Source organism: Rhea pennata, chromosome 10 (genome assembly GCF_028389875.1).
Source record: "Rhea pennata isolate bPtePen1 chromosome 10, bPtePen1.pri, whole genome shotgun sequence".
In the NCBI taxonomy this organism is placed as follows: domain Eukaryota; kingdom Metazoa; phylum Chordata; class Aves; order Rheiformes; family Rheidae; genus Rhea; species Rhea pennata.
The window spans coordinates 16775422-16789107 of record NC_084672.1 but is presented as its reverse complement, the minus strand read 5'-3'; the positions used below and the strand labels follow the sequence as shown (position 1 = coordinate 16789107).

The window sequence follows — 13686 nt, the reverse complement described above, 5'->3', positions numbered from 1 at the left end:
AAATCAGGAGCACACTTACAATCTTTCATGCCTCTGCTGCAGAACTGCGTAGCCGGCTTCCCCCTGCAAGGAGCCGTTGGCCGCCGCGGGAGGCTTCCTGCACTGCGACGGGCACGTGCACACTGCAGTGCTGGCATGAACTTTTGATTGGAGAGTGTTGTCTTGTAGTGTGCAATCTGGCAGGGTGATGTCAAATTCTGTGACCACGGGCCCTCTTGATTCAAAGGTTAAACTTGTTACATGCTTTTCCTGAATGTTGGTTTTGTAACACTTACTGGGATCAGGTAATTTCTGCCAGTTAGACTTTATTTGGTCAGAAATACGCAATGAGGAGGAGAGGGAGCAGCATGCATGTGTTGTGTCAGCAAAAGCAGTCTTGAACAGGAATTCTTGTGTGGTAACAAAATTCTCAGGAAAATGTTTCACAGCTCTATGTAATCCATGTGTACTGAGAAGTAAGATAATATTGTTCCAGAGATGCTGTGCATATATCTCACTCCGGGATCAGATCCCAGATTTTTAGCTTCTAAACCTAAAGCAAATTTTTCTAATATAAATATTTAATAGCTGGCTCATTCTTAATTCATTTGCATGCCTACAGTGAATCAGTATAACACATAAGTGATAGCTGTGAAATTTGTTAGACTGAATATGGGCCTGATCTCAGGCTTCCCAAATCAGCAGAAAGATTTCACTGACGTCAGTAGTCCCTGGATTGTACTGTTTACTGGTTAGGTGAGAGGAAAACCTCTACGGATGTTATCCACATGTATGCAAATTCCAAATTAGCATTAGATGATGTCATCACTGTTGATTTTTTTTTAGGTAGTTTTTTTTAATCATTTGGAAGTTTAAACTGTTGCATTCCTCTATGGTTTTAATTACAGAGACAAATCAATGCAGTTTTGAAAGCTCAATGATTTACTAGTTATATCCTTACTGTGAGGATACAGATAAAACTAAGTGGCTTTGATGCTAAGTTGGTTTTGGACCCTTACAGGTTCAGAGTTATAATTGCCATGGTTTTATGTTTTTTGCCTTTAACTCTGTTAATTGTAATTCTGAGTGTTGTGGTTGGAGTGAACAGGGATGACGAGGAATGGAACGACTTTCCTGAGTCAGCAGAGAGAGCGCTCATGTGAGAGAGCATTGTTTGTTCTCTCTCTGTGTCATCATCTGCAAATTGTTTAATGGCACAAATAACTGTTATGTGAACACTAAGCTTTTTTTTTTTTTTTTTTTTTTTTTTTTTTTTTTTTAAGCAGACCATGCTGTATTAAAAAAGATAAGAGCAGAAGACTTTGTTTTGTGGATGTAGGCCTGTTAAGATCCTGTTTGATTACCAAGTTAAATTTGTTGCAATTGTATGTGCAGATTCTGTTCACAGCCTTTTAAGATTTGTATTTTAGTATCATGAAGTTAGGATAGAAAGTCAGTTTGGTTGAAGAGAAATTGTATCTGATTGCTCTGATGAGCTTGCAACCAGATGGCTACACTTACCATCTGGAGCCCTGTCCACCTATATTCCACTGACTTGGTATTTTTTTGCCAGTAGCCAGTGAACAAACTTTGTAGCTGCCAAAACCAGCAATTTATTCAGCTGGTAAAGACTTGCTTTTTCTGCCTTATTTATCTTTTGTTTTAATCTTCAAGACAATTTAAATTCATCTGGGCACTGAGGCGCACCCGAAGCGTAGGTGGTATTTCAGTCCTACTTACTTAACTCTGACACCTGATGTAAGACTGATGTATAAACTTTGGCACGGGGGTGGTTTGTTAGGAGGATGTGAATGTAATCAAAGACCTTTGCCATCTTAGAATATTTCCAAAGAAATTTTTCTTTCTTTTATGGTTATTCAGGTTTTCTACTGCTTGAGTTTATTTCCACCATATTAAAAGAAGAAAGAATCATAAGTCCCTTGATCTAAATTTTTTATTTGTACTGGACTGAAAAGGTATATTGAATTAGTTATATGACAATCGGTACCTAACAGTTGTAACCTCACTTTCTAATGTCCTCTATGCAATGTTTCTTAATGTAAAAAATAGTGTAACAAAAGGAAAGAAAATCGAGGACTTTGGTTTACCTTCTTGTGAAAAAAAGTGAAAAGTAGATTTGTCACAGGTGTATTGAGATTACATCCTGCAATTATAGAGAATTTAAAGGGAATTTAAAGAAACCTTTTTAAAAAAAAGTCTTATATAGTATTATCAATTCCTATATAAAATAATTTATTATTTTAAATACCGTTTAAATAATTTATCTGTATTTAAAACTAACCTTTTAAAATTTTACAATTGGAATTTTTTGGCTTTAACACTTAAATAAAATTATTTTTAAATATTAAAAAGATTTTTTAAATATTCAATACAATTCAATATAAAAACATGTACATTGTTCACACACAGTACTGTACATGATAGCTGAGTTCTAGAGTGAGCTTTTGAAGTTGTCAGACAAGATACAGCTTAGTTGTGGCAAACCACTTGGATATCCTACTTTCTGGACTTCTAAGATCATAACAGATCCTTACCATCAGTATATATTCTATATATTATATACGCATCCTGTATATAGTATTTAATTCCCATCTCTATGTCTGGGCTTTTTAAATAAAATTTTTTTTCCCAGCATTTAGATCAGAATGGTTTTAGCACATACTCAAATATACTTAAGACATACACAATTTGACAATAATCCTACCAATTTGCTCAGCTTAGTGATATGAAAATTTAACTCTTAGATGCAAAATAATGTAATTGAGAAGAAGTTGCTGAACAGTTTATAACCATCTTGTTATAAAATGTTTACAGGTAGCATTGACAATAAGAAAATTAGGATTCACTTGTCCCCTTGGCGCACTTTCATTAATCCTGGCAATGATGAAGGCAGTAGAGTAGGCATGATGCTGAGGTTTTACCACTAATTTGTCTAATGCTTGGTCTTTGACTTCATCTTTAGCTACAGTAGGGCTTCATTTAAAAGCTCATCTCTTACTCATCTCTGGTTTTTAAGTATAAGCACCGTCTGTTATTGGTAATAAAATTTACTCTAAAATTGTAAATTGCTTTCTCCATCCTTCTGCAGATGACTGTATTTAGCAAGATGATTTCTACTGATACTCTGAATGGATTCTGGTGGAAAGCAGGGTATTCTCATGCTTCCTTTAGTGTATTATATTACTTTAATTGTCGTGTCCCATTGCATGAGATAAGTTGCTAAAACATATTATTTCTTTTTAAAAAATTCTTATTCAGAAGGACTTCAAAACTTTGCAAAGACTAAATGGAACAGTTTACATGGCTATTCAGGGATACTTACTGAAGGAAAAATAGTAATGCAGATCAACATTTGCGTCAGGATGCCTATCCTGGAAATGCTCCGAAGAGCAGGACGTGCCGCTTGTTATTTGTAGTCATTCGCAAATGAACAAAACTCACATTTCAATTGTGGATACTCTGAGTTTCCTGTTCATATGCAATCTACAAACCAGAAATGAATTGCAGGAATTATCATGTTGCTAATTATTAGTAACTGTGCCTGAAAAATAGCTTCCTCACAGATAACTGAGGCAAGAAGGTTTCAGTAATAGAAGAAAAGGACACAAATGCTTTGCCCAGACCTTTGCAGTGTGTGTTGAGATTCTGAATGATCCTTCAAGAGGACAGTACCAAATTCACAGAAAAGTCTTGCCTTGCTCTCACTTCTCCTGCCATTTTATCTGGCATACAAGAAATCGATGCTTAGAAATAGCAGCTTTTTCAGTTGCTTTCTTTCAATTCATCTAAAAACTGAAGCCTCAAGTTAGATTATCTCACAGTAACAACATGGTATCACAACAGGCCTCAGTTTGCATTCCTGTTGGCCACCTCAGCCAAGAAGCTGGGGTTTTGTAGGGTAAAACAAGCAGATGATGATAAAGTTAACATCCCCACTCACCTTCTACCCCTTAGATGACTAGTCAGTAATGCTGGCATGTCAGCGTGAGACTACTTATCAGCTATTTTGTGCACAGTTTCAGGTCCTAGAATTCTCAGCTCTTCCCTTTTCTTAAAACATTAAAGTCACATGAAAAGTAAATATATTTCACATGAAAACTAAATGTATTTTGAGGGAAGAATTTCAGAGTCATAAAGGATAAATAAGGTAACGAGCTATTTGTTTTGACTTTGCAAACATCTAACTGAATTTAAAATAATTTGTTTTTAAATCTAAAGCTTTCCTAGGACATATATACTCTTCATATATATATTTATACAGTTTATGGTTCATACTGAACCCAGTAAATCTTTATTATTCATTAGAGCTCTTGGGATGATACACTGAGCAGAAAGAGTATAGTTTTCTTGTAATGACATGTTATAGTGACTCAACAGAAAGATGTCTATAAAAGGTTATGCATGCAACCGTTCAAATCTTAATTTTGAAACTCAAATCTTGGTCTTAAGACTTAATGGCTTTTTTTGTTTTAGATTTCTCATTTAAGCTTGATTTTGTAGAGAAGACACGCTGATTTACTTTTTCCGTGTTGGAATGCACCTAACAGTAGAGAGAAAAGTGTGTGATTTTTTTTTTAACAACTATAGGGCATCTTAAATCATTCTTTTTTATGATAACTAAAAAATGGTAAAGACCAGCAAAGTCATCAATTGAAAGAATGTCTTTCTGGGGAAAACGAAGAAGAAGAAAACACCTCAACAGCTACTGTGAAACCTGTTTTAAGAATTTGGGCCAAATTCTAAGTCAAATACAGAAAAATACAGAAGGACATGTTATGTGCTGTGTCATCTTAACTTTCAGGTTTCTTGCCTCTTGGCAAGAAATACAGGATGCAAATTCTGCATCCTGTATTAGCACATAAATTCCCTACAGAACACATGGAAGGAGTTATGGGGCTGACTAGCGAGTTGAAGTAGAGAGCTGCATACTGTCACTCAGGAAGAAACAGTAACTGAAAGGCATGTTTTTTTCCACTTCTCTCTGTGCTGTTTGAGCTTCCATCCGCTGGGATTTAATTCTTTCCTAAAGGAAGTGCTTATAGTCACTTAATCAAGTTAAGATGGGCTACTTTCATTCTTTTAAAATAAAGGAAGAAATGACATTTCTGCCATTGCCTACTTATTATTTTTTATAATAGCCATTTGGTTCAAAAATCTGTAAGAGCTGCTGGTGCAACACCCTGCCATTCTGAAGGGGCTCACAGCAACTTCGTGTCTCCCACAGTGGTGTGTGCAAAGGAGCTCTCCCAGGCTCCTCTCTTCCTTGGCTCCCCTGCTGAAACACTGTCACTGCCTGGAAGGAGCTCCAGGCCAGGAATGGGTGCAAGAGGAGTCAAAAGAATGAGCAGAATACTTACTAAAACCAAGCAATTAAACAAACAAAACCACTTCTGATTTGCTACATATCATACCTCAGAGAATCATGTTGTACTTAGGAGTTAAGCAAAATCTTTAGACACAGCTTCTACAAAGTTTGGTGCTGACATTAAAATACCAATTGTACAAATGATTGTGAAGACTGAAAAAGCCATCAAGCAGAGTCGATCTACTACAGAGGCTGCAAACTTCCATTCGTTGCAAATGGCTTCCTCTTCATCCTGGTCTCTGAATCGGTTTGCGATGTAGCGGACCTCTTCCAGGATCTTAGCCAAATCTGGGTCACCATCAGAAGGGTGGCCACTGTGCAAGAGGTTTTCTTCTTCTGTTGGTGAGCAGGTCATTCTCCCACAGATCACCCCTGAATCAGTGGTAGGTGTGCAGTGAACCCCTTCCAGCCCCCTAAACCCAATGTAGAGCATATTCCCATTGCTGGATTGCTGTCCACTCACGGTGTTCATCTCCACACTTGACAGGCTACATCTACGCTGTTTATGTTGGCAGGCAGGACGCACTTTATCCTCCCCTGGTCTTTTCATCCTCAGAAACCAAGCACACCAGTTCAGAAGAATGATCCTTGTCTGGAAGAAGATTACTGAGAATAAGCATTGCTATACACAACTACTGTGCTCAGTAACTATTTGCATTTTTACAGCCTGGGTGGATGTCTGTTCCCTCGTCACTTCTTATCCCACACAGCAGTTTTAAAAGGTAGTACCATAATTTTCCAATTGATTTGTTTGCCATTGAGTCTGCCTTCCTGCTGCAGCAGTGCTGTTGATTGCCTGAGGCTGTTGTTAAACTATCGCTATTGAGATTCCCCTCCTCTGATGGGAGTCTCGATAGTACTGATATTTGTTACACTTGAACAGCAATATGGCAGCCTTTTCAGCTTTTGCTAGAAACCATGAATAAAAATTTTTCATTTATTTAAGAACAGTTATTTTTGAATAATCTTAAGTAGCTCTGCGCTAGACTTGGTGAATTTTCTCACTTGTATTTCTGCTTTAAGATTTATTTCGTGTGGCAGTACTGTTCAGGGGTGGCTGCTGAACAGGTGCTATAATGATAAAACAAGAATGCTAAATTTTATAGTGTTTTGCCTATGTTGACACATGACTTTCACAACACTTGATAGCAGATTTTAGAAAAGAGATCTGAATATAACACAGAAAATATGGGGAAAAAATCTTGATTTAAAAGAAGAAATATTGCTGAAAATTTAATCACTAGGTTTCATTTTATTGTTTCCCATATTGTCTTAATCCAGCCTTACAGAAAGTGCAGGCAAGCCAAAGACTGCCCCAGTTCAGATTCAAGCTTCTATAATTTATTTCAATCAGATTTCAAGAGCTCATTCCAGTGTTTCTTTCTCAGAGCACTAATGAAATATTATTGTCTCATATAACAAGCAACTCTTGCACTGTAATTAATATTAGATATGTCTGATTTATTCTGACTGCAGATTTCTACTCAGAGTAGATATTATATCCAGGCAAACATCAGAAGACAGATCTTGCCTTGTTACTCTATTTCCATTATTTTTTTTCACCTAAAAGGATAGTATTTTCTTAACTGAGGGCCTGATCCGGAAGCCACCAGCATCAAAGTAGAGTCCAATGGACTTCAGCTTCTGAACATCAAAGCTCGCTCCTCAATATCAATTACTCTGTCTTATGAGGATGTTTGACTCAATACTAAAGATCTGTCCCTTGTAGGTCAGCAAACTTCAGTCTAAAGATTTATACCTTTTATTCTCTTCATACACTTTTTTTTAACTCACTATCCTGGAATGGGCCAGAGAACCTCTCATTGTCTTGTCTGCAGGGCGCTGTTGTATGCATATTCTTTTTGACTAGTAAGGATAATAATAACTCATATTTTTCTAGAGAGAAAAAAGAAAAAGGTCTTTCGATCTTCACCAGTGCCTTGTGTTGCCTTGTGCTGGGTGAAATGAGGAAGGATGGACAATTGTTCATCGATATTTACTATTTAATTTTGTTCTGTGCAAAGAGAACTGCAATAGCAGACTAATACTCTTTGTTAAAAAAGAAACACTTATAGAAGTACATTAGGAAGAAAGCCTTATTTGCTTTAAAAAAGAACTTAATTTTCATTTGCACTCAACAGATATTCTTGACCAGAGATGTTAAGATCAGAATTGCAAGAGCAAGTTTTGCTTGCACTTGAACAGCTGTGGTGCTTTTGGCTATGGATGTTTCCTTATGCACAGCACAGAAGTGTATAGCAGCTGTGCAGTCACACCGTGAGGCCGGCGTGTTTCATGCAGTCATAATCTCCATCAGTAACTGATGCTCTTCTCCTACCTCTTTCACCACTGATCATTGCAGCTCATTTGAAAATCACCTTCATCTGTTTAGTTAGGTTTTATCAAAATCCTGAGGTGCCCCTAACTGTTGTGAAGGACATTCTTAATTTAGAAGCAAGGTGAATATTCTCTTTCTCTCACTCACACACTCACACATAAAAGCCCACCAAAAGTAAGATATTTTTAAAATTCATTTATGAATTCATTTATTTCATTTTTGCTTTTAAAAGCAAAATGTTGGGGAAGGATTTATTTATTTTAACAGCAGGAAGTAAATATGGGTTACCAGCTACTGTATCACATCTCTCATCTGGACATTTATAAATTAAAATCAAAGCTTACCCATTTAGGCATTTTCCCCCCATCTGGATCATGATGGTGATATTGCAGAACAATAACAGTGACAACAACAGAAAGACCGACAATAATCATAGTGCTGGCAAAATACTGAGCTGCAAAGCAAACAGATAATTACAGCAACGTACTTCGAATGATATCGTGTTGTACCTATGTGCTTATCTATACATATGCACTTTATTATAGTGGGTGTTCGTGTATATGCACCATGTTACTGTGAATTCCTTTTGTCAATTTTTCACTAGTGCTACACATGCTACTTCAGGTACTGGGGCAAGATTTCTCCAAAGCAGGAGTAGCAGCCTCTCTTTTGGCAGAGTGTAGCCAACCTGTATGAATTTTCTCAGGGAAGCTGATCATGTACCTTTTCTAAGTAGCCTTGGAAAAAATCATCCTCCGATTTTCATTGACCAGTACTTTAGAGACTTTAGAGATTGACTGGTCTTTCGTTTGAAAAGTTTCTCTTTGTGTTTGCGCAGTTGCAGGGGGGGAATTTTCAGCAGGCTCAGGTCTGTATCCCTGAAATCTCACCCATTGCATAAGCTGCAACAGTCTCCGTGGGGAACTGCCTGCCCCGCGCTTTCCCCGGTGCTCTGGGGGGCCTGTGTTTATTTTGCTCTAGACCCTTCTGCAGAGCAGAGAGCCTGTGGATGCACAGGAGGTCGCTGTTCCCGTGGGGGACTCCTGTTAAAGGCAACATTAGGCAACAGCGCACCTTGGCAGCCCCTGGGGGCTGCTGATCGCCCAGTGGCATCTGGGCCCTTCTCGCGGCTCCCCCAGCCTGACGCCCTTCTGCCGGCCGCCCCGGGCTCTGCGGCCCGGCCTGTCAGGGCTGGCCCCCGGCTCTCTGCCATCACGTTCCGCCGGGGGTCAGGCACCTTCCGTGCTTCCTGCGGGCACTGCTGCGTACTCGCGGGGGGTTAAGCCTAAACGTTGCCTTCTCGTTCAGCTGCAGTAGGCCATTGTACGCGGTGTAATTTGCCTTACTGCTGGCCTCAATGCAAAGCCATTGCAGCTTGTTTGACAAAAAATAAAAGTTAATAAAAGCTGTAGTTAGCTTACCGATTAATGGCACAGAATCCGATGTTGCTGGCATAATTTCAGCCACGAGTAACATGAAGACAGTGAGAGACAATAAAACTGTTATACCTGAAAGATAAATGTGAAATTTGAAAATAAATTAATGGCTTGTATTACAAGGCAATAATAAGAAGAAAATTAATCCAAAGGCATGCTCTTAGCAGGATGTATCCTCACTGTTACCTTCACACCAGCACAGTGATAGTGCTCCTATCCTTTCTCAAGTTAGTTCAGGTTCAGGGTAGCAGTGCTGCCAAACTAGTGTCAGTTACTGTTCCGCAAGACTGGTGTGAACACAAGAGGTTTTATGCTGCTCGGATAGGCTTGAGTATTCTGAACTTGCACAAATGTATTTATTTTTAAGTTGCATAACAATGATTGCAAAACCGATCAGTTTTTATCATCGTGTGCTAAGCAACTGAGGTAAATCAATGTACGTTTTGCTGTTTGTTTGCTGTAGAAATGTGGCATGATTTTGAATATACGAGCATGAGACACCTTGATTCATTGGTGTGGAAGCCACAGTTGTGATAGACAACAATCTCTTTTGCAGGACAGCCTGTAATATCTCTTGAAATAGCTGTTGGGTTCTGCACATAGCTATGTCCAAGCCACCTGTGTGTTGATTTTTGGAGTTTGCCTTCTGCTGCTCCGTGCTCAGTGCCCAGCCTTTCGGATCGAGGCTCTGCTCTTTCCTCGGGACTAGGCTTAGACAAAGGGCTGGTGGAAAGGACTTGGCAGCAAAGAATTACACGGGCCAGGAGGCTACTGCTCAGTCCAGCCATGCTGCGGAGAAACGTCCGTTTTATTTCTACCTTGTAACAGCTCCATTCACACAGTAGCTAGTGCATTTGCACTTTTGTATGGGGTGGAAAATTTCGTTACATATTTAACGACCATCTTAAAAATGAAGTAATTAAAGCCATCAGATTTGTTTCTCAAGCCAATGATTCAGCTGAAAAACTCTGTAAAATTTAGAATAGTATTTAGTAATAGTTAGATGGAATAAATCTTTTGTGAGGAGGCAAAGAGTATTCTTAGGCTCTTAGTATTATTCACTACTAAAAGAGAATATTAAGAATTGCAGTTTGAAGTGTTCAAAGGCATATATATAAACTTAAGCTTTACTCTGTGAATGTGGGGTTTTTATTCAGCAAATGTAAAAAATTGAAACTCTGCTGTTTAAGTTAGTCAGAAGTTGTCATGCTTCTGTTTGATTGCCTGAAATTTTTCTCTTCCATAACTTCAGCCTCCCCTAAGCTGCCAGCTGGGGCTCACCATGACCACCATGCTTGAGCATCACATATTGAAGTAGTTCATGAGCTAGAAGTTAGAAAAAGACACAGAAACTAATCCTGCTTGCCTACTAAAATATAGGCAACTTTCTTGGTTCAATAACATTTTCAATATTCTATTAAAGATTTACCTAATGAGATCTTTTCTCCTGAGTCTGCTGGAAGCAGAAAAACTAGTAAGGCAAGTGCTGATATCAGTACACAGGGAATAAGAAGATTGAGTCCATAATAGAGAGTCCTACGTCTCATAGTTACTGTGAATGTTACATCTGGGTAAGGTTCTTTACAGCATTCATAAAAACTCTCAGTTCTCTTCCCAGGAACTCCTGTATAGGAGGGGAAAGAAAGAAAACCAGAAATAAATTTTAATAAAATCTGTATTAGTGTAGTTACTTTTAGATAGAAAAGGAAAAATACAGCATTCTAAGTTTTACCACAGGTAAAACTATTTCTTTAAATTAATTTCCAGTTAAGTGGGTTTATTTGTCAGATAATAAAGGAAAGTCAGATGAAATTACTGAATTCAAGGAGCAATTTTGTCACTGACTGAGATTTTCATCTTAGGTCTGTTCTTAGAGATTCAAATGCCACTAGCTGGACATTCAGAGTTAAAGGTGCCATGTTCTTAGCAATCCACTTCTCAGTGTATTTGTTTGAGTATCTGTAAAGACTACAAGTTTGTATATCTATCTAGAAATTACTGGTTAACTAGATTAACGAATCAGTACAAATCTGTATTGATAACATTGATTTGAGTAGTATAATAGTTCAGTAGCTGTACGACTCCATAATGCTTGATCTTCATTTACACTAAGGCACTTCATTAATTTCATTTCTGTCTTCATTTCCCAATCATTATTTCTGTCCATTTTGGCAATGGAGAAGAGGCTGCAAGTTCACAGTTTAAACAAGAAATCTAAAGCTTACCTACTAAATCCCACTCTCCGTTTGAAATATAGCCAGATATGTCTGCTTCTTGCATTTGTAAGTCCAAGGACCAGCCTCCATAGGTCCAGGATCCAAACTTCAAGTTACACTTCTGAACATCAAATGGAAACCAGCGCACATCTATGTAGCATGAGCTTTTAAATATGCCTAGATTGGATTGCAAACAAGAACACTAAATTGAAATGCTTGTTCCACATAATTCCATGTCCATTTTGTAACATGGCCTTGTTCTATATTGCACCCCCTAGTATTTACTTGGAAAGCATATTTAATTATGTCAGTCATGACTTAAGATGTAGAAAGCAAAATTCAGTTATACAAAAGGGAAGAAATTGCACTATTCATTTACTGATGTTCGAAACTACTTTTTGAACTGCATTCGCATTTTGCCAAATAGTAGGAAAAGACTTAGAGAAGAAAGAGCTCAGATTTCTAGTTATTGTTTATCAGATTGAAATGCAGCAGAAAATGCAATCTGTTTCTCCTATTTCTGTTACTGAATAAAATGAGAAGTCCTGAAAGATTATTTACTGTATTTTTAAGGTTACATGAACTTGATTTATTCAGGATGGTAGCTTCTTATTTTTCATTTGTTTGATCAGAGCCCTGCCATTTATCAGCTTTCAGAATCAAATTGAAAAAAAACCCAATGGAATAGCTTACATTGAAAGAATAACAGGTAAACCCCCATAGTCCTCTGGGGTCTTAGAAGGGAAATCTAGTATGTGTGGAAAGCACTTAGTTCTACTGCTGTATTTTCTAAAATTCAAATTCTAGGAAAGGTCAAATTCTAAGAATTATGCTAACTGAATTAGGGAATAGAAACAGTACTCCACCTGCTATACATACAGAGATTCAGTGACGTATTTCTGATATCAAATAAAGATCAAGCACTGCCTACTTTCAGACTAAGAATTGTTTTGATAAAATATAGAGCTAATCATTTCAGATAGTAGATACATCCAAGATGTTACTAAGCATCTTACTATTACTATTAAAAACGTATCTTGCATGATGGCTTTCATACAGAGGTATTTTCCCTGTCATTTGTGATGCATCTAGGCTTAAATCTATCAAATGATGGCTAGCTAGATAAATGAAATATTCAAGTATTGATGTAAAATTTAAAACTGCATCATATATCAGTAGTCTGAGTTACTAAAATTTATTGTATCAAAACAGCTGACTTCATACCTGGTGGCAGATATTGGCAATGTCCTGAAGAATTGACTAAAACATTAGTGTGAAATGTAGCATCAAATCTTTCATCAGCACTAGAATAGGGAAGAAACAAAATGAGTTATATATTCAGTGTTTGGCTCAATAATATCTTAGAAGAATCTGTTCTTTTTAGAAGGATTATTTCTGCCCAAAATAAAACTTGACAGCCTGTCTCATGGCTCCGGTTTTCTGTGGCCTCAGGATAACTGGCCTGATAGTATTGGATTTGTTCCTGATTGACAATGGCAAGTGAAGGTGACCCACCTCATTCTGTCCCTGCTCTCCTGGCCAGCCAGATTCATTACTGCACCTTGGCTCTTTTGACTTCTATTTGGAAAGTAAGCACTTCTTAAAAACTGGTCAAGCAACTGTACAAGGAAATCTATTCTCCTCTTCCTGCCTACATTAACAGCAGCTAGTAAGCATGGAGAAGACCAACACTTCAGCATCTTACCTCATCCTGCCCCTTTTCACCAGTCAGCATTATTACTACATGTTATATAAAAGGTTCTGTAATGTATATTTTGGTCCAACGGTGCTGTTTAGGAGTGTTTCTATTAGCACTACTGGTGCACTGTTCTTACTTAACTAGAAAAGAATCATAATGCTAGTTTGTGAAATACCTCAAATTATGAATTGGCAGATACCACCAAATGCCATCTCCATGCATACTACGATCCAGGAATTTATTAAGCAATAAGATTTTAGAAACTTACAGGATACAAAATATTTTCAAATATTTAAATGACCAAATTGACTTTTCTATGAAAACATTAGTAAATTTGCTCATTTAAATCACTATGTGAAAGATGTTTAGATTACTTAGTATTGCAATATATATATATGCTTGTATAGTATTATGCCCAATTGCACTATTGATATTTACTCCTATAGGTTCTTGTTACAAACTGTTGTAGACTCCGATCTATAAATCTGTAAAGGTTTGGGGCTTATCTATTAAAGAAATTGTTTCTTTTCCAATTCACTGTCACAGTTACTGAATTGGTGCCTAGATCAAACTGCCTTAAATGCAGCGGGAAAGTATTGGCAGTGGATGCTCCTTGCATCCTCCTCTGTGTC

General features: G+C 37.6%; 1 protein-coding gene across 2 annotated transcripts in view; it reads right to left on the bottom strand.

Moving 5' to 3' along the window:
• Nucleotides 1-5403: 5403 nt before the first annotated feature.
• Nucleotides 5404-13686, bottom strand: part of CHRFAM7A (CHRNA7 (exons 5-10) and FAM7A (exons A-E) fusion) — a 40114-nt gene continuing 31831 nt past the window's right edge. Inside the window, exons 5-10 of one of the 2 annotated variants that reach the window (XM_062583527.1) lie at nt 12580-12659; nt 11365-11532; nt 10569-10763; nt 9125-9211; nt 8048-8157; nt 5404-5957 (exon numbers count right to left, since the gene is read on the bottom strand). In XM_062583527.1, coding sequence (XP_062439511.1) covers nt 5439-5957; nt 8048-8157; nt 9125-9211; nt 10569-10763; nt 11365-11532; nt 12580-12659 — 1159 coding nt within the window. In that variant the 3' untranslated portion in view covers nt 5404-5438. The remainder of the gene's footprint in view (nt 5958-8047; nt 8158-9124; nt 9212-10568; nt 10764-11364; nt 11533-12579; nt 12660-13686) is intronic. The other variant, XM_062583528.1, reaches the window with a different exon arrangement.